Below are 23,136 nucleotides of genomic sequence, written 5' to 3'. Positions count from 1 at the left end.
TCGATTCAATTTGATTTATATGGATCTTGAACAGAGTTTGAGATCAAAATAAGGCTTGTTTGAGTTAACGAAACCGAGCTCAAACGAACAATGGTTGAGTTCGAAAGCTCATGAGTCGGTTCGTTAATTTAACTAGGATTCGGGAGTCGGGAGCTGGAGCAAGGGGGGGGTGCGCGGTGAGCCCCTCCCGTCAGCTTCTCTGGCCGCCTTCGTCGCTACTAGGTTCAATTTCTTCCTCTCCTCGCTTGCCTTCGCAGCTGCTTCACGTCATCTTGGTGGAAAACCAAATACCCAAGTTAGAGGAGAAATAAATCTCTCCCCCCCCCCCCCCCCATGCACGTAGACATCGTTAGCACGTGAAAAAAAACTGTTTCTTGAACTTTGGTTGTCTCTTCCTCATGGCCCTTGAAAATACTCAAATTGTTTGAGGTAATCTCTTAATGTTAACTCCACTCAGTTTTTTAGAAGAACGGAGGACTACACATGGACAAAACTAGCATTGTCTTCCAAAGGAATGTTTTGTGTTTGATTATTAAATAAAGTTTATGCATAATTATGCAGTTTTTATGAATAATTTTATGCATAGTGTATAAATAATTTTATGCAGGGTTAATATACAGAGGTTATGTCCAATTTTAAATAGAGGTTATGCTCAAATTTATGTAATTTGTATTTTATGCAAATTTTTAAATGTAGGTTGGAGCTCGAACTCGGCTTGAGCTAGAACTCGGTTAAAAGTAATTGGCTCAAACTTGATTACAATTTTAGGCTCGAGGCTAGGATTGGCTCGAACATAGGCAGGTTTTGGCTCGGCTCGGCTCGATACCACCCCTAGTGGAGATGACGAACAAGCTGGCCATGTCGTCAGAAGCCTGAGTTTCAGGGATTGGCTACCTCTTGTTTTCATGAATGACACCAAATGCAAGTGGAATCATTCCACTTATTATATTGAGAGAAAGGTTTTATTTTTAGACAAACTCCGTTACTAGAACATGGTCCCTGTCACTCACCGAGATAGTGAACAAAACCCACCTTTACAAAGAATTGGCTTTTACCGACGCAGAGAACATAACAATCATCACTCTTTTATAGATTTTTGGTCGATACGTCTCACATATCGATCCCATATGTTGTTTCTACAAACATTTCAGAACTTGCCTTTGAACGTAATGTCTAAGCCAAAAAAAGGAGATGGTGAACGAAACCCACTTGTACAAAGAAATGACTTTTACCCATCTTATTCATGTGACTGAAGAGGACAAACACTTTACTAAGATACTATTGAAAGATGAGCTCAAACCCAGACATCTATAATCTCTAGTAAAAAATAAGGTTTGAATTCGTATTGTATTTCTATCCACATCGTATGACTTAAATAGCCATTTTACATATTGTAATAATCTACACATGGTAAGTTCGATCGTGATTATAGGGATTACAAGAATGTAGGGATTACAAGATATTCTGAAGGAAGGAAATAATATATTTTGTATAAGGGGATAAATCTCAACACCTCTTTCTTTCTTCTGTTTTCTCCCAATGTCGTCTCTCTTTTTCTCTATGAGCTAAATCCATGAAGTCCTTAAAATCAACATGGTATCAAAGCGGAGAAATATCTAAGGTGGAAAAAGAAAAGAAAATGGAGAATAAGGGGAGGAAGAAGAAGAAGAAAAAGAAAAATAAACAAAAAGAGTTTCTTGTATTTCCTTTAGTCTTTTTTTCCCAATTCACATATTTCATTGGATTTTTAACTCTCTTACCAAATGTTTCATAAGAAAATTATATATAGTTAGAAATATATTTACGTCTAGTCTCAAATTCAAAAGAATCGATGAAATCAAATTTTTCAAGAAAGAAAAATTGACATCTAAAGCAGCAAAGGTCAAGCAGCATAAAAGTTTTGTAATGTAGCAAAAAACTTCAACTTTCGAGTCATTTTATGCCATCAAGAAATAGACTTTTATATGTAAAATTATATATCAAAATATATATATATATATATATATATATATATATATATTTGTGTATATAATTTTTTTCCTATATAGTCAATGCTAAATATGAGTTTTTAGATGGAGATAGAAATTTCAGAATAATCAACGGCCATGCTGGCCAAAGAAGAAAGAGTACTAAGTTCAGCCAGATTATAGAGTCCAAAATAGATTAGATTATCTATCTCAAAATAAGTATATTTTATGAAGATAATTTATACTTGGATAGAAATTATTTAAGTTTAATTTCATAAGGAGAAAATTTCATGTCAATCCGATCTATATTTAAGGAGATATTTGCATTAGAATTATCAGAGATCATGTTGTTATCCTGTTGCATGCGAAGATTCGAATTTAAAGCCAATTTTTTTGCTTTTGTTTTTGAGTTGTTGTTTTGACAAGTGTCTCATGATCTATCCTTGGAAAGTTTTTGTTTGTTAAATAAAAATATCTTGATTGGAAGATCATCTTATTTTTAGAAAATTTCTTTAATTTATTTGTCAAACAAAAGAAGTGTTCTTATTTTGAATTATGAATGTTTTTGGCCAGCTAAGAATTTTGTGAGATATTGTTTTTTTTAAGTGGTGCCATAATACATGGAAAAGTTTCCTTATTAACATTTGAAAGTGGCTGATTTTATGCAAGATCTTCTCAAGATCATGATTTGGTGGATAATTTGATTATCATCCTTTTGATTAAGAAAGATACATTTTTTTCAGCCTAAAGTTTCCTTAATTAAGTACATGATTAATTGACTGTAAGTCAAATAATAAAGTCCAAGTTAAAATTGGAAGAATGGGCTCGTATTCTTCCTTGCCGAATTGGTTACAGTTGTCACTTACTTGGGCTCTTTGATTTGGTTTGGTTCTTCTTAAACAAATTTTGCCAATTGATATTTGAGCTATTGTGAAGTTATTACTACTATCCCCCTTAATTAGTGGATGAAAAATTAAGATGGAAAATTGACCTAAGCCCATCATCAACTTGGGCTAGCTCAATTTACCAAGGGAGGACATCTTGGGCTAAGTTTAGTGATAAAGTGATTCTCAAATATTTTTGGTGAGCTTGTATTAAATCTATTCTTTCTTGAGTTGATTATTTGCCCTTGCCAGTCCTAAGAGGATCAATAGCTCTTGGCTTGAAGTTTACCAAGGCTAGGAAATTACTTTCTTACTTCATCCTTTACAAGCAGCTTATTACTTTGATCCCTATTTAAGATTGGACTCTATCAGAATTATTTCATGTGTCCTTTTTAAGGATTTTTATTATTTGGGCACAGGCCCATTTCTGATGTTGTTATTGTGTCTCTCTAACTGAGACATTATTATTGAAAGGACTTCTCAGTTGCTAATTGTTGTCAGCATCGGTTATTCTAATGAAGACACATGGTGGCCCCCAAATATTATTTTTCGATGATTTCCCTTTACCCCCTTGTGTGGAAGTTTTACGTCTACCATTTGAGAGTCGGTGCCTTGTGTTGGGCACCGTGATGGAGGAGCTTATTACTATACTTTTGAGCAATGCTTATTTACCCACTACCTATAGGAGATAGGAGTGTACCCAATATCTAGAGTCAGTAAAGTCTATTATTCACCCAAAAGGTATTTTTTTAACTACCCTTAGAAAGCAGGTAGACTCTGTGCCCCACAGTAGGGCTACTTTTCCGCCTGTGAAATTAAGTAGAAAGAATTGTTTGACTATGACCATTTGACTAGAGTATAGAGCTTTTTCTTACGACTATGAGTCTACTCTCTCTTATGAAACACTTGTGTGAAGTTATACTCCAACACAAAGAACCTCCATAAATTGTGTGATGCTATTCAGAACATGTTCAATACCAAACATGGGGACAACCTACATGAGTTCTAAACACAATTTTGGGGGCAGATTCAGGAATAGAAAATTGCTTAGCCCTACTCCACTTATATATTGGTTCATGAAAAGTAGCAGGAAGCCTTAGTAGCTTCTATCTACTGAAAAAATATCAAACCATACCTTGAGGTTGGCAAAACTCAACTACTCGGCACTTCCATCATTTGATGACAACAATGCCACCTTACTTTAGATACCAGAACATTCTTCCACCTCTCACACTGGGGTATCATCAGCCATGTACTTTGGTCACAAGGGTACACCTTCCACCACCAAAGGGCACAGTAGAAATCACAGAGGAGGTAGAGCAAGAGATAGTAGAACTAGCTCTGGCCCCTCAATGACTGATAACTGGGTCTATAGTCATTATGGAGGCCAAAATCATTTTGTTGAAACTTGTTGTGCAAGGAAAACCAAACTAGCCATTGCCAACCAGGCCTCGGTTCATACCGATAAAAATGAAGATAAACCTGAGTCACACAAAGGAGAAAAAGCTATAACCGATGAAGATTATGAAATTTTGCAAAGACTAAAGACTATGATGGTATCTTCTCTTACATCTTCTTTGACTGTTGTTGTCACTATTGCAGGTATGCACTCTTCCACATCCTCCTCTTCATCTTGGATCATTTACTCAGGAGCTTCCAAACATTTGACATATCATAAAAATCTATTACATTCTATGTCTCCCTATTTATCAGACAAATTTGTTAACATAGCCGACGGATCCCAAACCAACATTTTTTGGGAAGGGATCATCCTCTACTACAAATAAGCTTCCGCTTATTGAGGTCTTATTTTTTTTTTTCCCCAATTTTCCTTAAACTTATTGTCTGTTAGCCAGATCACCAATGAATGGGTATTTTTAATGGATTTCATGAAGAAGATGTGTCAATTATAACTCTTATAAGACCAACAAAAAGGGAATTTGGGGTTGTAACGAGGGTACCCTACGTCCTGGATCAGACGCTGCGAGGCACAGCGGCTTCTGTCAAGCGATTTGAACTCAAAAACCATCGGCACGAGGCTCCACTAGTGATTGTCGGGTTAACACACAAAAGGGTTGGTGACAAGTACTCAGCAATCCACTACTGGTGATTGTCGTGTTTGATTGATCTAGCTTGTTGATGATCATTCTGTGCTGGTAGCAATGACATGTGATAAGAAAGATAAGAAGTTTATATACCCAACAATGTCGTATTCTTTGGCATTAATGTCCCCGCTGGCTCAAAGTCTCCCATTGGAACCCACTGGAACGGAGGAAAAACAGGAAAAGCGATTGCGAGAGGGATGATTACAAAAAATGTTAAGTTTTTTGTTAGAATGCATCAATGGGATAAGTTGATTTCAATGAAGAATAGAATATGCCAAAACTCCTACTTCTTGATTCCACAGACAGAAGCATGATTTCGAGGACGAAGAAGACAAATTTCATTCAACACGAACAGAGCAAAACACTGAAACAAGAAATTAAAATCGATTTTCAGTTCGCATCATTTGGATATTTGAACATTCCGAAGGAGGGATTGTGCACAGAGAATCCTCCATCAATCACCAGATTATGCCCACTCACGAACTTGGATTCATCACTCGCCAGATACGTCACTGCCTCTGCTACATCTTCTGCCTTCAGATACACCCCTTTCAAGTTTCCAAAATGGCTCATCGCCTTTTCAAACTCTTCTCCCTGCAGCTTCACAAACCGCTCCGACAGCGGAGTCGCCAGCGCATACGGCGACACGCAGTTTACCCGGATCCCGAACTGCCCCAGCTCCACCGCCGCGTTCTTCGTCAGCCCCGCCACCGCGTGCTTCGCGCATGTGTAAGCGTGGGAGGCGGATGCCCCCACCACGGAGCTGATGCTGGCGGTGCTCACGATGCACCCGGCACGCTTGGGGATCATCACTCGGGCGGCGTGCTTAGTGCCCAGGAAGACCCCCGTCAGGTTCACGGCCATCACTCGATCGAAATCCGCCTTCTCGTTGTCCACGATGGAGGCCTTCGGATCGTCTATGATGCCGGCGTTGTTGAACATGATGTCCAGTTTGCCGTGCTGGGCGACGGCTGCGTCGACGGCACCGCGGACGTGAGACTCGTCGGTGACGTCGCAGTGGACATAAGAGGCCTGGTCATGGCCGAGGTCACGGCAGACGGAGTGACCCAGTTCGTCCTGGACATCGGCGATCACGACTTTTCCTCCGTTGCGGCAGAAGAACCTTGCTGTGCACTCGCCGATGCCGCTGGCCCCGCCGGTGATCAGTGCCACTTTGCCTTCCATTCTGCAATTATACATCACGGATAATTAGCTTAATATCCTAGTAATTGAGTTTCTCCGCCAATTTTCGGTATCAAATCAAATCAGTGCGATTTTTTTTATCTCTGTTAAAAGATTAATAGATTGATCACTGGTGGATCTACCAAGCACAAAACCAAACGGGGGAAGAGATCGATGAAGTCAACTTCCGATATGGATTTGGGAGTTGACTTGAAAAACAAAAGATATCATCACTTTTCCTGATGAGCGTAGCATCTGAGGCTTCATTACCTTCTTGCAAGGGAGGAGACGATGAACGAGCCAGCCATGTCGGCGGAGGCCTGAGTTTCAGGGATTGGCTAGCTCTGGTTTTCGTGATAGACACCAAATGCAAGTCGAATCTTTCCTTGTCTGAACAAAGTCTTATGTAAATCAAGTTTAGTTGACGGCATCTAATTATATACCTAGACCATGTTAGGTTTAGGGTCGAGAGAAAGGCTCTATTTCATCTTCTTCCTACGATTGGAGTGAGACAAACTCCGTCACTAGAACATGGTCTAGATTGGTTGTACCCTGCCTCTACATAAAGTCTTTTTGCGCACTACTTAACATGAATATTAAGTAAATTGAAGATAAACTATAGAACTATTGGTAGATACGATATTTAGGGTGGCATTGATGTAGTTAGTTTATATTTTTTGTCTCTTCTTCACTCTTATTAGGGTGAAGGGTATAATTATAATATTATATTTTTATTCATTTATAAATAGAGCTTAAGGGAGAGGGTTTGGATACAAGTCCATAACCCCAATCTTCCTCATGTTTTCTCCCCAGCTTGTTCTTCTTATTTCTCCATGGAGTCTTGAAAATTAACATAGTATCAAACATTGATTTTCAGGACTCGCTACTATGGTTTTTAGGATTCCAGAAACTCATTATTTTTCGTTGCTTGGTTGATCAAAGGATGTAGTGTACCTCAATGCAAGAAGTTCTCTTCTTGAAACAGATTTGTTCCCTCGCTGTTATGTTGTCTTTCTTCAATTTTACCCACCGAAACTCAAGGAAAGTCTATCCAGGTGTGAATCCATGGATTTATTTTCTCTTCAAGAGTGATTTGACCTGCATACCGGTATCTTAATCTCTTTGCATATTGGTCTTCAATCAAGCATCTTTGTTTGTTAATTTCCCGAGTCAATGTTGAGACAAGAGGGAAGCAGAGAGAGAGAGAGAGGTGAAGGGGATCGTCTTACGGGAAAATTACATCCCCAACTGGCTTACTGATGTCAAGTTAAATTCCAAAATAAACTCTAATGTTAATCAGAGTCATATAACCGTTATTGGTTGAAAGTTTTTTTGTTGAAAGTATAGAATGTGTTGTTGATGGTTCTGCTCACCGAGTTAAGTCATTTCCTCACTCGAACCAGAATCTTAATCTGACGAGTTACTGCTATTGGTGGTGAGTTAATTTTAATCTTACTTGTTCCATTGTCGGGACAATCTTCTTTGTTACTAGTTCAATTGGTAACAGACTGTGCAATAAAATTATCTACCATTTCTGCTTGTTAGCGACAGTTCTTTGCTTCTGCACTTCTTGAGGAAGATCATTGTTTTGGTATCAAGTATTGCTTTGGTTTATCTACAAAGAGAAATCGATATTTGAAGCAGCGAAGGTCAGATTGAAAAAAAGGTTCGAGCAGCAACAGAAAGCTTCAACTTCCGAGGTATTTTATGCTATCAAGAACGAGACTTGATATGGAGAATTATATATAAAATAAAATATATGTAAGTCTATTTTCTTACCGATTCAACTAATTCTCGATCTAAAGATCTTCTAATAATTATATTTTATGAAGAAAATTTATACTTGGATGAAAGGTATTTAAGTTTAGTTTCATAAGGAGAAAATTCCATGTCAATCTGATCAATATTTTAAGATATATACGCATTGGAAGAATTAAAGGTCATGTTAGTATCCTGTTGCATTGAAAAATCCGAATTTAAGCCGATTATTTTGCATCACTATTTGAGGATCTATATCAGGAAAATATCTCACTTCTCCCTGGTTTAAAGGCTTATTGTTACATCTCTGTTTTTTGGGCTTATTACTACATCTATGATATTTGGTTCAAACTGGGATCATTGCCATTACATCTCAGTTTGAGGGGGAGAAGTACAAGAAGTACAAGAAAAAGGTATTTTATTCCTTATGGCGTGGATAAGTTTATGTGACCAAAATATTCAAGAAAGGGGGACCACAAAAGATTAAGCTTCTGCATCTAAGAAAAAATATTTATATTGGATTATGATTAATTATATCCTTCTATATGTTTAATTATTTTGGTTCGTGTTATATGTGTTAGAAGATGGTCGTGTTACATTACAGTTGTTGTTATTATGTCTCTTTGGATGAGACATTATTATTGAAGAAAAGGTGGCATCAGTACCTTTTCTCATACCATAATTTATTTGACTCTAAAAAATATCACGATTGGGACACCATGAGAGTCGGTGCCCGAATTGGGACACCTTGATAAATTTAACTCTAAAAAATATCAAGGTTGGGATACCATGAGAGTCAGTATCCAGATTGGGACACCATTATAAATAAACCCACTACCCTACCACCCCCCCCCCCCCCCCCCCCCCCCCCCCTTTGTAATACTTTTAGTAGTCCTACCACTTGAGAGTCGTTGTCCTGTGGAGGGACATGGTGGTGGACACGTCAAAGCAATGCCGATAGACACACTACCTACGGAAGACGAAGTGTGCCTACATCCAACATTAGGACTGGAGTACGGTCTTACCGGTTAAAAGTGATTTTTACTCTCGCTTATATTATGCCAGCAAGGCCTCATGGAAGGACATAATAGCGTGAGGGCAGTGTTGGAAGATGAATGCATATTGGAAGATGTGTCATTTTATACAAAAGATTATATACATCATTTGCAGCAAGTTTCTCTCACCCCCAGCTTGAGGGGGAGTGTTGGAATATGAGCTCCAGCCTACACGACCAAGGAAGGCCTACAAGATGGGCCCAAGCACATAAGAAGTAGGACCCTCCATGACTACCACGAGATGACATCCTTATCACATAAGTTGGAAGATCAAGAAGGATTCACAAAGGCGTATTTATCTCATGGTCACGTCCTAGAAGGGTTCTAGTTTAAGTTATATTTATCTTTTATCTTTATTGAGTTATTTAATTATGTTAGGACTTATCTTTAAGTGTTAGAGTTTGGGTGTAATTGGGACATTGGTAGTTTTATTGTGATTGGACTCTACTACCTTCCTCTATTATAAATAGAGGTTCATGTACTCTGATTATAATAAGTTAATTAAGTCAATGAAGTATTATCTTTTCCATAAATTCAAAAAAAATGTCATTAGCTTAATTAAGAATCTGACTCGCCATTCTCAGTCCAAACAAATTGAAATTAGAAACTACTTTACTCGAGAATTGGTTCAAATTGGGCCAACCAAAATTGAATTTCTTCATACAAAAAAATAAGTAGACATTTTTCACAAAGCCCTTGGGAATTGATTGATTCTCTAAGCTAAGAGAAAAACTAGGCATGAGCAACCTTCTTCAGACTAGCTAGCTCAAGATAGTGAAGGTGAAGGATGTTCCCATTAAATATGAAATTAAACCTGAAAGGAATTGAAAAGTTGAAAATTCAAGAAGTGAAGCTTAGGATGGACTTTACTCATGTAGATTTTGCATCCTAGTTATTTTGATGAATTGATCTTATGGGTGGTACTTCTATTGTAAATCAAATTCATATTCCCTCTTGTAATGATGTGTATAATGTAAAAGAATTTTTCAATGCAATGAAATATTTTTATGTTTGTCTCTATCTTATTGTCTTTACAAGTATTTTCTTTTTGTAAATTACAAAAATGAAATGATATAGTTCAAGTAAACCTCAGAGTGGGAGGGTAGGGGAGAAGGAATGTTGTAAGTGGGGTGAATAAGTTTACTAATGATTATGAAATTTTTAATTTTTGGCACAAACACATCCACTAGCACCAAAATTTTGTAGTGGCTCACAATCACTATTTCAGATTACTAGTCAACTCCCAAGGAGTTCTTGCCCTAATATTAAAGTCTCCAGTATGTATAGCCAAACGACACCTACAACTCAGAACCACACTAGTGCTATTACAACACCTACCCAAAAAACTAGGGACTTAGGATCAACAAAAATTGTAGGTAAAAACATTTGGAGAACAATTATAGATAGTCATTAGTGACCAAAGAAGAAGGGTTTTTTGCTTTACAATTAGGCTCACAATTATCTCTTAATAGGTTGATACAACAATGAAAGATTTCATAAGCTTCCTATGTGAAACAACCAGTTTGATTATCAACACTTATAAAAACAATCTTGAATTTATGTTAATCTTTTACAAAGAATTTTGATAATGGAGATGAAAATATAAATCAAAATATTTAATCACAACTTTAAATCATAGAAAGATATTTAAACTTGAACATAAAAATAAAGCTCAAATACTCAGCTTGCTTGAAGAAATAAAAACCTCAAGTAAAAGACGTTAATTCATCAATTTTCAAATTCAAGCATAAGAAGACCAGTGAATATGACAAGAAGTCTTTCAAATTTCAAAGTTGAGTTGTCATCAAAACTAGAAAACACTTAGGTATTTATAAGCTCAAAATTAAATTTAAAAACTAGTTGTTCCTTGTTTTTAGGTTGGTTTCTAGTTCATGTCAATGAAATATTTTTTCCAAAACATAAAAATACTCAAAATATTTTACTCATGTTGTTTGTAACTTTTGTAGGTTACTTACACAATTTGAAGGTCTACAACTAAAGATATTACCTCTAGGATAGTTTAGAATTCTATTTTTGGAGATTAGGATCGAGTCCTTTGTTGTGGGGTTGAATCATGTATGTTCCAATAGCTCTTTTAAGGGTCAAATCATTTGAGAGACTTGAATCTCATGTCTTCTATATCCTATAGGGGTCAAAGTCTTCTGGTTTAGTTAATTCAATCGGAATCAAATTCTTTTGATGTAGTTGACTCCTATAAACTTGTTTTTTCCTATTGACTACTTAAATAAATCAAAACTTACTATAACATAGATTTGAGTCCTTGTTGCTGGCAGTTGATTGTATAAGCTCAACTCCTTCAATATGGGGTTGACTCTTTCTGGCAATTCTCTAAATCTTGATTTAAAAATCTGGATTGGTTTGGTTCTTGAGTGCTCGAATCCATGTTAGAATACTCAACTACATATGAGTGTGGATTCGACTACACATCTTCCCAACCATTGCTTATAGAAACTTCTCAAATTTGTTTTGCTTCCTTTTATAACTGTGTTCAACTAAAATGACATGTGCTCGACTTCATACACCTTGTGTTTGACTCCATTAAGTTGAGAAAGATTTAGAACTTGAAATTTTGAACATTGTGGGCTTCTTCTTCTTCATATACTTGATTCCTTTCATGTGGAATTCATTCCTTATGACAAGTTTTCAATTCGAAACTAATTTATTAATACTTAAGATTAAATTCTTCAATTATCTATATTTGTTATCATCAAAATATAAGTACTTAAGAAGGTCTTCGAGCTTATTCTTCCCCAAAAAAAGGGGAGAAACATATAGCATGGATTAAGGAGTTAGCATACACTAGATAAGAATACATTAAAACAAAGAACTTTGCATGCACAAATCAATGGGGAGTAACTTGCCATGTATTTACAAGTCTAGGGGGAGCCCATATTTAGGTAGTTAAGCCCTTGTGTTGTAATGCTAAAAGATTATGACTTCTTTTCATGTGGTTGATATATTTTAGAATACGGATATAGATAAGACATACTAATAACACACAAAAGTTACCAAAATGATCACCATTAGTTATTTTTATAAACTTCAATCTAGGAATTTTATCATCATAAAAATAGGAAGATTGTCAGACCAGTGAGTAAAATAATGATGGTCTCTATTATTTTGATGATAATAAAATCAGGTTAGAATTGTGCTACTAACAATGTTATTAGTATATGTTAAGACACACACCTTCCAACACAAATTTATGTGGCCTATGAAAAAGTTCAAGCAAGATAATGAACAATTAGGTTGCCAAATCAAGACTAGAAGCAAAAAGTCATTAAAAAATATTATTATAAAGAAGAACTTACACAAAGAGGAAGATAAAAATTGAAGATTTAGAGTCGATCATAGAAAAACTCAAGAACTCTAGCCATGAAAGAGGACATTCAGCCACATTAAATTTTTATATAAAAGTAGTTTTGGTGCATGGACGTACAAAATCTTTCCAAGATCATATTTTGAAGCCTATTCAAATATTTTAGAACCACTTGCTATTTTAGTTTTGGCCTAAATCATACTTAGACCTTATATGTATACTCTACCAATAAGCATGATTGATCAACAAAATTTTTAAAAGGTTGCAAATAGTTGATTGATGTGAGAATCGTTCATACCACCATAGGAACTCCAAAATATGGCCGCTCGAGGTCAATTGATTGATCTATAATGGCTAATTTCACCAAGAAACTTATACATAAGGACTTATGAAATTAATTAGCATATATTGACATACCTAACTTGAAGAAAGATTTTTGTACCTCAATTTCCAATTTTACCCATTTACATGAGAGAGAAAACCCAAACTTGCTTGTATTTCCAAATTCTTCGTATATTTTTTTTTTTTTTTAGATCCAACAAGGTCCACATACTTCATTCTACGTGCTTTAAGATTGGAAGCTTGGATATCACTAGGAAAAATGATGTCTCTCAAAAAAGAAGTCTCTTTTGTATTTTTACTTTCTCTTGAAAGAGGGTTTTTTTTAACCTTGAATCTACAAGGGATGGAATCTAGTTGTATAAAAACCTCTTAGGGCAGTTGAGATAAGTGTTATTGCGTATTATACTTGGCTTAAAGAGAGTCGATTAATCTCTTTGTATTTTTGCTTCTAGAGCTAGATATTGAATTTTTTCTCAAGATTGCCACTAGGGGACATCCATACAAAATGTATTTGCCTCTTTGTGGTTGTGTGCATGTGCTTTTACTTTTTGCCTATTTTAGTTTGTTCAATAGCACTTATAATAAAGATTGATGGAAGCTTTAAATATATGGGAAATTATGACAAAACATTTGTGGAAAGAGTAGGAATTAACTGATTGAAGTTAAAGATGACAAATATTTTGATTTAGAAAATTTTTTGTATGCTCCCTCAATGAAGTGAAGTTTTTTATTTCTTGCTTCTTTTGAAAATCTTGGCTTTGTATTCTATTTTGGAAATAAAACTTTTGTTATGCTTAGAGAGGCTAATGTAATTCTCATAGGATTTAGAAACTATGACATATATCATGTGCATTTGTATGGTAATGTGGTGTGTGAAGCTACTAAATCTTCTCTTATCTTATCAAATCAACTATGTCTATGGCATCTCCAATTCGGGCATATTAACAGTAGATTCAAAAGTTGGTTAAACAAGGCTTGTGAAGTGGTTTTCCCCCCACATGTCAAAGTTGACAAAGTAACCATTTTCCATCAAAAGCATGCATACATGAGCATACTCATGATATTTTTCACTTTGACATTTGTGGACCCATGAATGTAAAACTTGAAATGGTCATCAATGTTTTATCAAATTTGAAGATGACTACTAGAGGAATGGGAGGGTATATTTGTTAGATAAGAAGAGTGATGTTCTAGAATCATTTCAAACATTTAAGTTCAAGATAGAGAATATAATTGGTTGAAAGATTAAGAATTTTCACACAAATAGAGGAAAGTATTGTTTAAATATGTTTATAGATTTTTGCAATACCAAAGCTCATAGGCAAACCAAAATCCGAATGGAACTACACTTCCCAACTGTACTAAAGCAATCTATCAAGTTATAAATCATAATCCCACCTTAGTGCAAAAAGAATTAATAACAACTTCAACAGATTATTCTATCAAGCATAGTACACTGAAATATAGACCTTTTCTTTTCATAGCATGGAGATAGTTCCTTTTTAGTTCCTTAGCAAACTAGAAATGTTCCAAAAGCACATTCTTAGACACACTAAACACTTTCTGTATTTCCCTGGACAAGAAATTAAACTAAAAAATATCTTATATAACGAAAAATGTTTCCCTTCATTTCTCTCATCTCTATTATTTATTCAAAAAAATAAAGAACAGAAAGAACAAGAAAATTTGTTTATCCTTATAGTACATATATGGATAGATGAGGACCACAACAAAAAACAGGTAGTTATTGATGCCTTGAACCTAAATATAAGATAATTGTAGACCTGATTGACTTAATGACAACAAGAGATCAGGCTCACATACAAGTTAATCCTGATATCAAAAAAAAAAATTCTTCTTAATAGTGAAACTTTCTCTGAAAAATGGTTTTCTTTTAGTACTAACAGAAAAACAGGCCTAGCTAGAAACTAGAATTGGCCTTTAAGTTTCCTATCCATGACTGTCTACAAAATGCTTACCTCAGGTTCTAGCTTGTGCACTGTCAGTGTTCCTCCTTCCTCTGGTTCATCTTTCTTTTGCCTTCAATCACAACATAGGATTATAGTGCCTACCATTATCCACTATGACCTACAACATTTGGAACTGCACCACCTTAGGGACAACGTAATGGAGTTGTTACTCCTCTAGGTCTTCAACCATGCTGTATCAGTGGCACGGTATGGACTTGCAAACGTAACAGAGATGTGAAGCATCGTGTGACCTGAAACTCCTACAACATTTGGAACTGCACCACCTTAAGGACAACGTAATGGAGTTGTTACTCCTCTAGGTCTTCAACCATGCTGTATCAGTGACACAGTAATGACTTGCAAACGTAAAAGAGATGTGAAGCATAGTGTGACCTGAAACTCACTGGGCCACCATGAGAAACTGCATTCACCTAACCAATCAACTTCGTTCCTGAAATTTTAGCCTTTCTCCAGGATATACAGTGGCAGCCTTACTCTTCCGTATACCCTCCTGACTCTGACGCTTCTCATGCAATGGAACTACTGATTCACCCATTTTGACTTTACCACCTCGCCTACTGTAAAATATGAGAAATACACAAGTGAAAACTTAATCCAATATGATCAGTTTGTTCAAGAGGATTTATATGTCATTCCAATTCTTGAGAAAGTAGCCTGTCATAACTTTTACTGACCTGATGTGAAATATAAAGAAAACAGCACCAAAAAGTGTTAATCCCCCAGCAAGTGATTTCAGAAATTGCTTTTTGTTCTCTTTGTTCTTCCCTCCCTCTCTATCAATCACATTTATATCAGGTCTACCCTGTTTCACAATGTATTAAATCAGCATTGTAACAAAGTAAAGAAATGCAAAGCAAAAAGCTCAAAACAATATCAGAGCATAAGAGGCTAAGGTAATCCATGCACCTCATCCATGTTTCCTGTAGAATGCACATTCTCATGACTCCTGGCTTCAGGCACTTGCAAGTGCTTGTCATCTACAAGAATTTGACAGCAGTCCCTAATCTCTCCAATTGTTTCTTTTGCATTATTGAAATTCTCCAAAGATAAAGTTAAAAAGGGCCGATCACTTCCAAGCGAAAAGGGAACCAGTTCTGGTGTGAAACAATTCTCCATCCCATCCATCCTGGCTGTACCTGGATCTCTATCATTCTTACCAAGAACATCAGAACAATCCTCATTGAAGTAAACAGGAATTTCCATCTTAGCCTCAAACAGAACTTTTGTATCTTCAGCTACAGGAACTGCACCATTACAATCTTCTCCTATCTTATCTTGGACTGAACAATCTACAGCAAAATCCTCTTGTATCGTACCTCCACCAGAATAATCTACAGTACAGACCTCATGGATCTTATTTTGATCCTGACACACTATGCTACAATCTTCTTGTATCATGTCTTCACCTGAAGAATCTACATGACAATCTTCTTTAACCTTATTTTGACCTGAACAATGTATGCTACAATCTTCTTTAACACTATCTTTACATGAATAGTCTATTGTACAGTCTGCCTGTATCAGTAGTTGACCTGAATACTCCATGGAAAAATCTACTTTTACTTCATCTTTATGCGAACAATTTATTCTACAGATTTCATGCTTCCTATCTACACCTGAACAAGCTACAGAGGGAGAAGCCAAAAACAACTGACAATGATCTGACTGAGAATTCAACTGAGAAGAACAAAAACTTTTCATAGATGAAAATTTTGTGCCAACATTCAATTCCATATGAGATTCCTCTGCTTCAGTTGATACATCCAATAAAGAGTTGGTGTTGCTATGTTTTGGAGCTACAAAGTTCTCATGCAAATGGATGGGGTAGATAGCCTGTGACGGCACATTTCCAGAAGAAGTTCCAGGGATATTATTTACATTTAATATCATTGAACCTTTCTCACCCTTGCATTGGATGGTGGAAAAGTCGCCAACAAAGGAACCAGTCAGACCCATCAAAACCTCACCACATTGGTCTGAGTAGTCATCAGCATAGGTTTTATCACATTCCATGCCTCTACCATCAACCAAAGGCAGAGGTTCTCGCTTGCATGCACTGCTTGTAATGTCCACCACATCAGTCCCACCTGATATAGAGCAACCTTTTCTTGCTTTTTTATTTTGAGGATTCTCCTCTAAATCTGCACTAGGAAGCTCATATTTCATGTGTGTGTTCTCCTTGGCAGTGTTATCAGTATCTTTAATCCCTGAAACTTCACAGTTCAGATGTTCTTCCTTATTTTGGAATTTGGACAGATAGAAATCATTTTCTATAAGATCTTCACTAGTATTAAACTGATATTTTCCATTTAGTAATGTATTATCTGAAGAATGGTTCTGGCTTGCTGCAAAAACACCTAGTCCAATCTCATCAACAGAATCAGTATTTACAGATAATCTAGAGAATCCCTGTTGCATGTAGTCCAATCTTACAGTAGGACTTGTGGCACTCCCATCCCAAGGCACAGGACTGTTACAGCTTTTGTCTCCATATTTTTCCTTACAATCAGCTAAGAAAAATTTGTTTGTCTCTGTAGACAAATCACCAATAGAAGAGCCAGAAGTTTCCCAGTAGTCAAAATCATGCTCACAAACCTCAGCATGATTTTCAGGACTGCTTGTTGCATCTACCCTTTTCCAATGTGTACAATAAGTGCTTCCATTTAAACTAATCTGACATTTAAGACATGACTGAGGTGAATAAATCAGCCGTGAATTCATAGGATGACAATCACCGCACGGTGTGTTGGACGCGAGGATATAATCTACTTTTCCTACTTTAGTAAAATCTAGATCATCTAACAGAAACAAATTTTCTCCTCTCTCGAGTGTTCCCTCAACAACCGAATTTCCTCCAGGTGAATCCTCAGCAGTTAAACTTGATAGAGTGGCAGAATCATATGAAGTAACTGATATTGGGCTCTGAAATTCGAGAAGCCTAAAGTTGCTTTCTCCTTCTTCAGATTCCTCAGAGGAAAAATCACAATGTCTAATATGATCTGTTCCTTGGATTTTCTACAGAAAAAAAAATAAAAAAAATCAAGAATCACTAAAATGGACTATATAAATTGCTTGAAAGGTATTAACCATAATAACTTGAATAGCACAAATAAATTTTGGATGATGCAACCGTCCTCAATGTGGAGGACACTTAACAAATCGAACACAATACAAGACTGTAGGAGACAGCCAACGCTACAACAATTTGAAAACATGGCCTGTCCAATAGATAGCCCATGGGAGATTACTGAACATCAAAAAAATTGATTCAATCCATATAATCCATTGGATGGATGAGACTTGGAACCAGCACTAACACCAATAAGTTATCCAAGTCAAATGAGACAATGATTCAAACCGCTTGAAATATCCCACAATAGAGAGAAATTTGAGAAACTTAAAATAGATGAACATACCCGTCGACATACTTCTTTTGAACTTGTTGAGCTTGAAAGGCTGTACTGAGCTCGCTCCAAGCTTCTGCGGAGACCACCAACCATGTCTGTAGGCATAGCTATTGTGTATGTAACAACATCAAAATCTGGAACCTACAAATCAGAATTTCCAGCTAGTAAATACAGGGTGTTGGATTGAAGTTACAGATTCCTACACATGATTCTGCATCCAAGTTCTTACATTCAGATGCTTCAACCTAGCTTTCTTTGACAATGACCGAATACACATGCAGACTCTACGGATGTCCCTTTTTTCAACAACATCTGATGCCGAAAAGAGATCAATGCCGGTCAAACCCAAGATTTGGCATATCTGCAAACAAGAGGATTAAAGTATTATTGAAAAGTAAATAATTAATGAAATAAAAGAAACATTATGATGACAAGTTTTTACCTTACTAGATCTCACTAATCCTGTCCACAGAACATAAAACCATATTCTAAAGATGTATCAGTCCCTTTCTATGGCTTACAGTTAGCAGTAAGTCAATTTGATTAGAGTAAAAAAATGTCACCCATCAAGCATAGATACCCCCCATTCAAATATTTGGATTTATATAATGCACTTGTTTTGTTACAGAATGTTTGATGGCTGGATGGCTATATGAATTATTTCAACATTCAAAAGGGAGAAAACTAGTCACAGTGGCATTTAGATGATTAAGCAATAATTCACCTTAGAAAATTTTCAGTTAATGAACTCATTCAGTGATTCCAAAATTAAATAGCTGTGCTTCCCAGCCTGGGAGAAGGTCTGTGTCGGGTTAAACCCGGGATGAAACTTCTATTGAAACTTAAGGCATGAATCTGAACTCAAAGCACAATGGAGATTGGTTCCCATAGCTGAAATCAATACTACAATATTTTGAGGCTTCATGATTAAAAAGGAAAAGAAACCTCGGAAAAAGATGCTAGCACAGAGAAAAGGAAACACTTGTTAGGGTTTGTAAAAAGAGGTGAAGGAGAAGAGAAGGAGAAAAGTGAGTGAAAGGTAGACAAGGAGAAAGAAAGAAAGAAAGAGAGGGATGTCAAGTTGAATCTGCTCCATCTCCTCAATTATCATGAACTGTATTAATATAGAAGAAACGCATTTGGCCAAATGTAATAAAAAAGATCTTAGAAAGCAAATAACAAACTAAAACTAATTTACCAAATAGTAGCATAGCAGCACCCTTCTTAGAATATTTAGAACCTATCAATAGACTTGGCGAAAGAATATAGTTATTTGAAGATATTGTTATCAAGAATAACTATATTTGAAGATATTGTTATCATGTTGTGTTTATCACATGTTTTCTGTTTCTGTTTACTGTAACTTGCTGTAATATAATTAAAGAAGATGATGATGATGATGATGATGATGATGATGATGATGATGATAATCCCAATGAGAAACATTTTAGAACAAATAATTTCTCCATGGTCATCCAAATGCATTGAATTGCCTAATTAGGAAGGAGGGAACAGAAATATTAGTAGTCTTTCAGATGAAAGTTGGCAAGGGAAAGTAGCAATCAGTATCCAAAAACAGGTAACCAAAAAGTAAAGTTTTTGGACAAGTTCAGTTAATTTTTGTTGAAAAAACAGGTTGATTGTCCAAGGAAACCAGGTTTTCTAAGCATTTTTCATTTAAGGTCTGAATCAGGGTTGCTCATTTTTGTATCACATGCCATATCGGGACACGCTCTATCAGGCTGTATTGGATCTGTCTCAGAAAAATAAAAAATATAAGAAATCTTATTATGATACATGACTTGTTTGAAGTAATGTAATGTCTTTCTCAAAAAAAAAAAGTAATGTAATGTCCACTTAAAAATGTGATACGAATTGCAAGATATGCAACACTTTTCAGCAGCAGGGGATAACATTGTTCAGAATGAGGTATTAAGGTGGACATATGAGACATTTCCAGGAAAAAAAAAAGGATAAGATGGAGAAAGTTACCTTCAGAAATGCATCAACATTAGAGTAAGGCATGTATCGTCCGCCACTCTTCCCAGATGCATTACGTTCATAAATATATGATTTTGAATACTTAATATCCCCATATTCTGCCCACAGCTTTTCCCAAATTGCTTTGGACACCTGAAAGCTGTATAAACCATTAAAATTATATCAACAAATTCTTAGTTATATTTAGTCCTCCCATGTGAATAGCATTTTTGCAACATAAAGACATAAAGTAGAGATGAAGCCACTGCAAATGTACGAAGTGATAATCTTGCAAATTACACATGAAATTTAACAAGGCTGAACTTTCCACTTCATCACAGGGCCAAACTGGGGAGAAGGAGAAAGACCCTCTACAAGGCAAGATTTGGATTTCTCAAACCTGTTTCAAACCAGCCCCGTTGTCACTTCTAGTTCCATGAAAAGCATATGGACTCCACATCTCAGGCTGGTCAGGTGGGCTTGAGAGGTTTGCGAAGAACAATCTCTCATAGGTTTGGACATGGAATATCCTCAGCCTATTAGTTGGGGAAAAGACCTGTAACTTCAACTACTCATATTGGGAAGAAGCAACCCAACTTTTACAGGACAGTACACTACCATGTCGGCATACTCAATACAAGGAGTTGAAACTGCTCCTAGTTCAATTTCAGTTTCAACTAGCCGTTGGTCTTTTACCATTATTAACAATCTGCTGAAAGCAAAAATGTCAAAGAATTTCTGGTGCGTTCATCCAAAGGTTATGAGCAATATCAGTAACACAGTACAAGTAGAAAAGCCAACAAAAGACTTAGTATATGAAGTTCTGTCTATCACAAAAGAAAGACAAGAAGTTCAGAAGATACATCTCTTAGATTTTCCTCCCTGATTTGAAATGAAAAAGATAGGACACAGTACACATAATTTTTCCACTTCAAGAAAATTAAAAATGACAACGAAATGTTCATAATATTAACAGCATTACTTATATTCTTTTCCATTTCTGAGTACAAATAGCCAGATGTTTGATATTTCTCCTCACCACCAGGCATACTATTGAATGTGATTGTCCTTGAGTTCCATATTTAATTGTGAAGGCAGAATATACATCTGCCAAGAAGTTGAATTATAGAAATCTTCCCAGACTTACAGCAATTCTCCATCAGCAAGCAAATCACCAATGGCTATCTTCTCATCAAATCTTGCATGAAGAACCTCACCAAGCCATATCCTTGCTTGGGTCTGCGAAAGAATAATAAAGAAATTAGGGAAAAAGCTTTTACATCCTTATGAAGGTAGATCCCTTTATGCTAAAGTCGATGTAACCACATACAGACGGGAAGAACCATGTTAGAGGGAATAATCTTATATAGGTCTTGGTTTTGGAAAAACCCTAAAGTTATTAGTTAGGAAAAGACCTAATTTTACCTAGACATTTTGAGATGGACCGGGAATGGGGTAATGCAATATTCCATGAAAATTGTTGTAATGCAATATTCCATGAAAATAATGCTCACCAACAGGAATGGGGTGTAAAGGCTAATCCCTCAATTCAGGACACCCATGAGTTAGTTTGTTCTCAGTACAAAGAAAACGAATGAGTGAAGTAAAGAGGCTTCATACTGCTGGCCCATAGGAATGTTCACGATGTACAAGAAAGTTTCACTCCCAGGCCGATAAGAGGTCCACTTATTATTTGATATATACAAAACGTCAGAAGCAAACAACATTATCTCCAATTGCTCCTAGTTGTTCTTTCACAGATAAGAAATGCCGATCCCTCAGTTTAGTTTCTTAACAACTATTCTAAGGGCGTTTTTCCTCTCATTCGTAAGTAGTCATTCTTTTGGAGTGAGGTTTTCTTTATGGACAAAGCTTACTAAAAGGTCGAATTAGGCACAGCTTTCCTAAGGGGCAGATTAAGAGAAAAGAAGCCTGAAAATTCTCCGTTACTGTACAAAAGGAACCATGAAGCAATGAACTTCGTCTTACTACAGAGAGAGAGAGAGAGAGAGAGAAAGAGAGTTTGCATAATGAACATTCAGCTAGAACAAACAAGTCTGGCATCCGATCTCCAAAAATCACAGCCAGATTCAAACACTAACTGAAATCAAATTTCACACTCAACAAAAACTGACATCTCACAGGAGATAGTAGTCAACGAAATCCAAAAAAAAAGAAAAAAGATAGTTATAGAGAGAAGAACAGAGATAGAGTACGAAACATCTCACCTGCAAGAAAACATCATCCAGCTCCCGGAAACAACTCTCCACAGACGACGGCGATAAATCACCGATCCGAAGAACCTCTGGCGATTCCGCCCGCCGCATGGCTTCCTCCTCCCCCTCTCTTCCCGCCAAAAACAAAAAGAACAACCGCAAGAGAAATAAATATAGAGATTAAAAGTCCTTGGCAATCGCAAACAAAAAGCTCAAACGGTTATCATCTACGTTTCAGAGGAAGAAACTCCGATTCGAGTGCCAGCTTTTGTTTATACTGAGAAGGGACGAGTGAGTGTGAAGAGCAAAAACTACGAAAAGGCCGCGGACTTTTCGAGTTTTGAGCCAGGAAAAGGAGCATTTAGCTGATTGCAGCGGGGTGCAAATCTGTGGAAAGAGTGGAAGCTATTTTTGACATTTTAAGAAAGATTTGTCGGGAAGCGACTTTTCGTGATGGAAGACACCCAAAGGCCGAAACCCCCTAGCGGTTTCGTCAATCGGCGTCACCCGATTCGACTCCGACTCCGACTCCGGCTCCGTTAAAAGAATTTTAAATAAAAGAGGACAGAATGGCCGATATCGTGGTATTCTTGTAATTACCAAATACAGCCTAAGGGTATTTTAGCCATTTTAAGTATTATATCACCACCTTCAAGTGATAAGGTATTTTATTTGCCTAATGCATACACATGTGATTGGGATTTTGGGTGGATAAAGTAGTCCATCAATGAAGGTTAAGGTTGGTCGTGATCTATCAAAAGATGGGGACAAGGGCTCAGAATAAGAATTCACTTTACCTGGAGGGTTTTACTCTCTCTTATATTATGCCGGAAGGCAAGAATTGGATAACTTACCAAACGCAATCCACCCGATTATTGGTTCAAACATGGGTAGGACATGGAGGCATGT

The 23,136-nt window shown here is 36.5% G+C and overlaps 2 protein-coding genes across 3 annotated transcripts; both read right to left on the bottom strand.

Annotated features, from left to right (window-relative positions):
- Nucleotides 1–5,271: 5,271 nt before the first annotated feature.
- Nucleotides 5,272–6,557, bottom strand: LOC137941516 (secoisolariciresinol dehydrogenase-like). The gene is made up of 2 exons (XM_068786966.1): nucleotides 6,409–6,557; nucleotides 5,272–6,142 (listed from the first exon to the last, which is right to left on the bottom strand). Exons 1-2 carry the CDS (start codon nucleotides 6,444–6,446, stop codon nucleotides 5,347–5,349), a joined length of 834 nt encoding a protein of 277 aa, XP_068643067.1. The 5' UTR covers nucleotides 6,447–6,557; the 3' UTR covers nucleotides 5,272–5,346.
- Nucleotides 6,558–14,285: 7,728 nt separating this feature from the next.
- Nucleotides 14,286–22,546, bottom strand: LOC137941459 (uncharacterized). 2 transcript variants are annotated; one of them, XM_068786890.1, is made up of 8 exons: nucleotides 22,240–22,546; nucleotides 21,159–21,250; nucleotides 20,024–20,171; nucleotides 18,261–18,392; nucleotides 18,041–18,172; nucleotides 15,531–17,639; nucleotides 15,299–15,426; nucleotides 14,286–15,181 (listed from the first exon to the last, which is right to left on the bottom strand). In XM_068786890.1, the coding sequence occupies exons 1-8, from the start codon at nucleotides 22,336–22,338 to the stop codon at nucleotides 15,043–15,045; spliced, it is 2,979 nt and encodes a 992-aa protein (XP_068642991.1). In that variant the 5' UTR covers nucleotides 22,339–22,546; the 3' UTR covers nucleotides 14,286–15,042. The 2 variants fall into 2 exon arrangements, with proteins under 2 accessions (XP_068642991.1, XP_068642992.1); XM_068786891.1 differs by having other exon boundaries at nucleotides 14,286–15,178.
- Between the last annotated feature and the right edge of the window lie 590 nt (nucleotides 22,547–23,136).

The sequence above is a fragment of the Aristolochia californica genome, unplaced genomic scaffold, assembly GCF_029961685.1.
Source record: "Aristolochia californica isolate CCGP_79_NKW_82.1479 unplaced genomic scaffold, dmAriCali1.0.hap1 SCAF_9, whole genome shotgun sequence".
NCBI lineage: Eukaryota > Viridiplantae > Streptophyta > Magnoliopsida > Piperales > Aristolochiaceae > Aristolochia > Aristolochia californica.
Note: the sequence above shows the minus strand (reverse complement) of the source record. Positions and strands in the feature narration are given on the sequence as shown.

Excerpts from the sequence above, each read along its gene's own strand:
- LOC137941459 (XM_068786890.1), bottom strand. The coding sequence starts at position 22,338 with ATGCGGCGGGCGGAATCGCCAGAGGTTCTTCGGATCGGTGATTTATCG. Across the intron at positions 18,393-20,023 it reads ATGTTGATGCATTTCTGAAG|ATATGCCAAATCTTGGGTTT; the intron begins GTAACTTTCTCC and ends TCTTGTTTGCAG. Across the intron at positions 15,182-15,298 it reads TTCTTTATATTTCACATCAG|TAGGCGAGGTGGTAAAGTCA; the intron begins GTCAGTAAAAGT and ends CATATTTTACAG.
- LOC137941516 (XM_068786966.1), bottom strand. The coding sequence starts at position 6,446 with ATGGCTGGCTCGTTCATCGTCTCCTCCCTTGCAAGAAG. Across the intron at positions 6,143-6,408 it reads GTCTCCTCCCTTGCAAGAAG|AATGGAAGGCAAAGTGGCAC; the intron begins GTAATGAAGCCT and ends GTATAATTGCAG.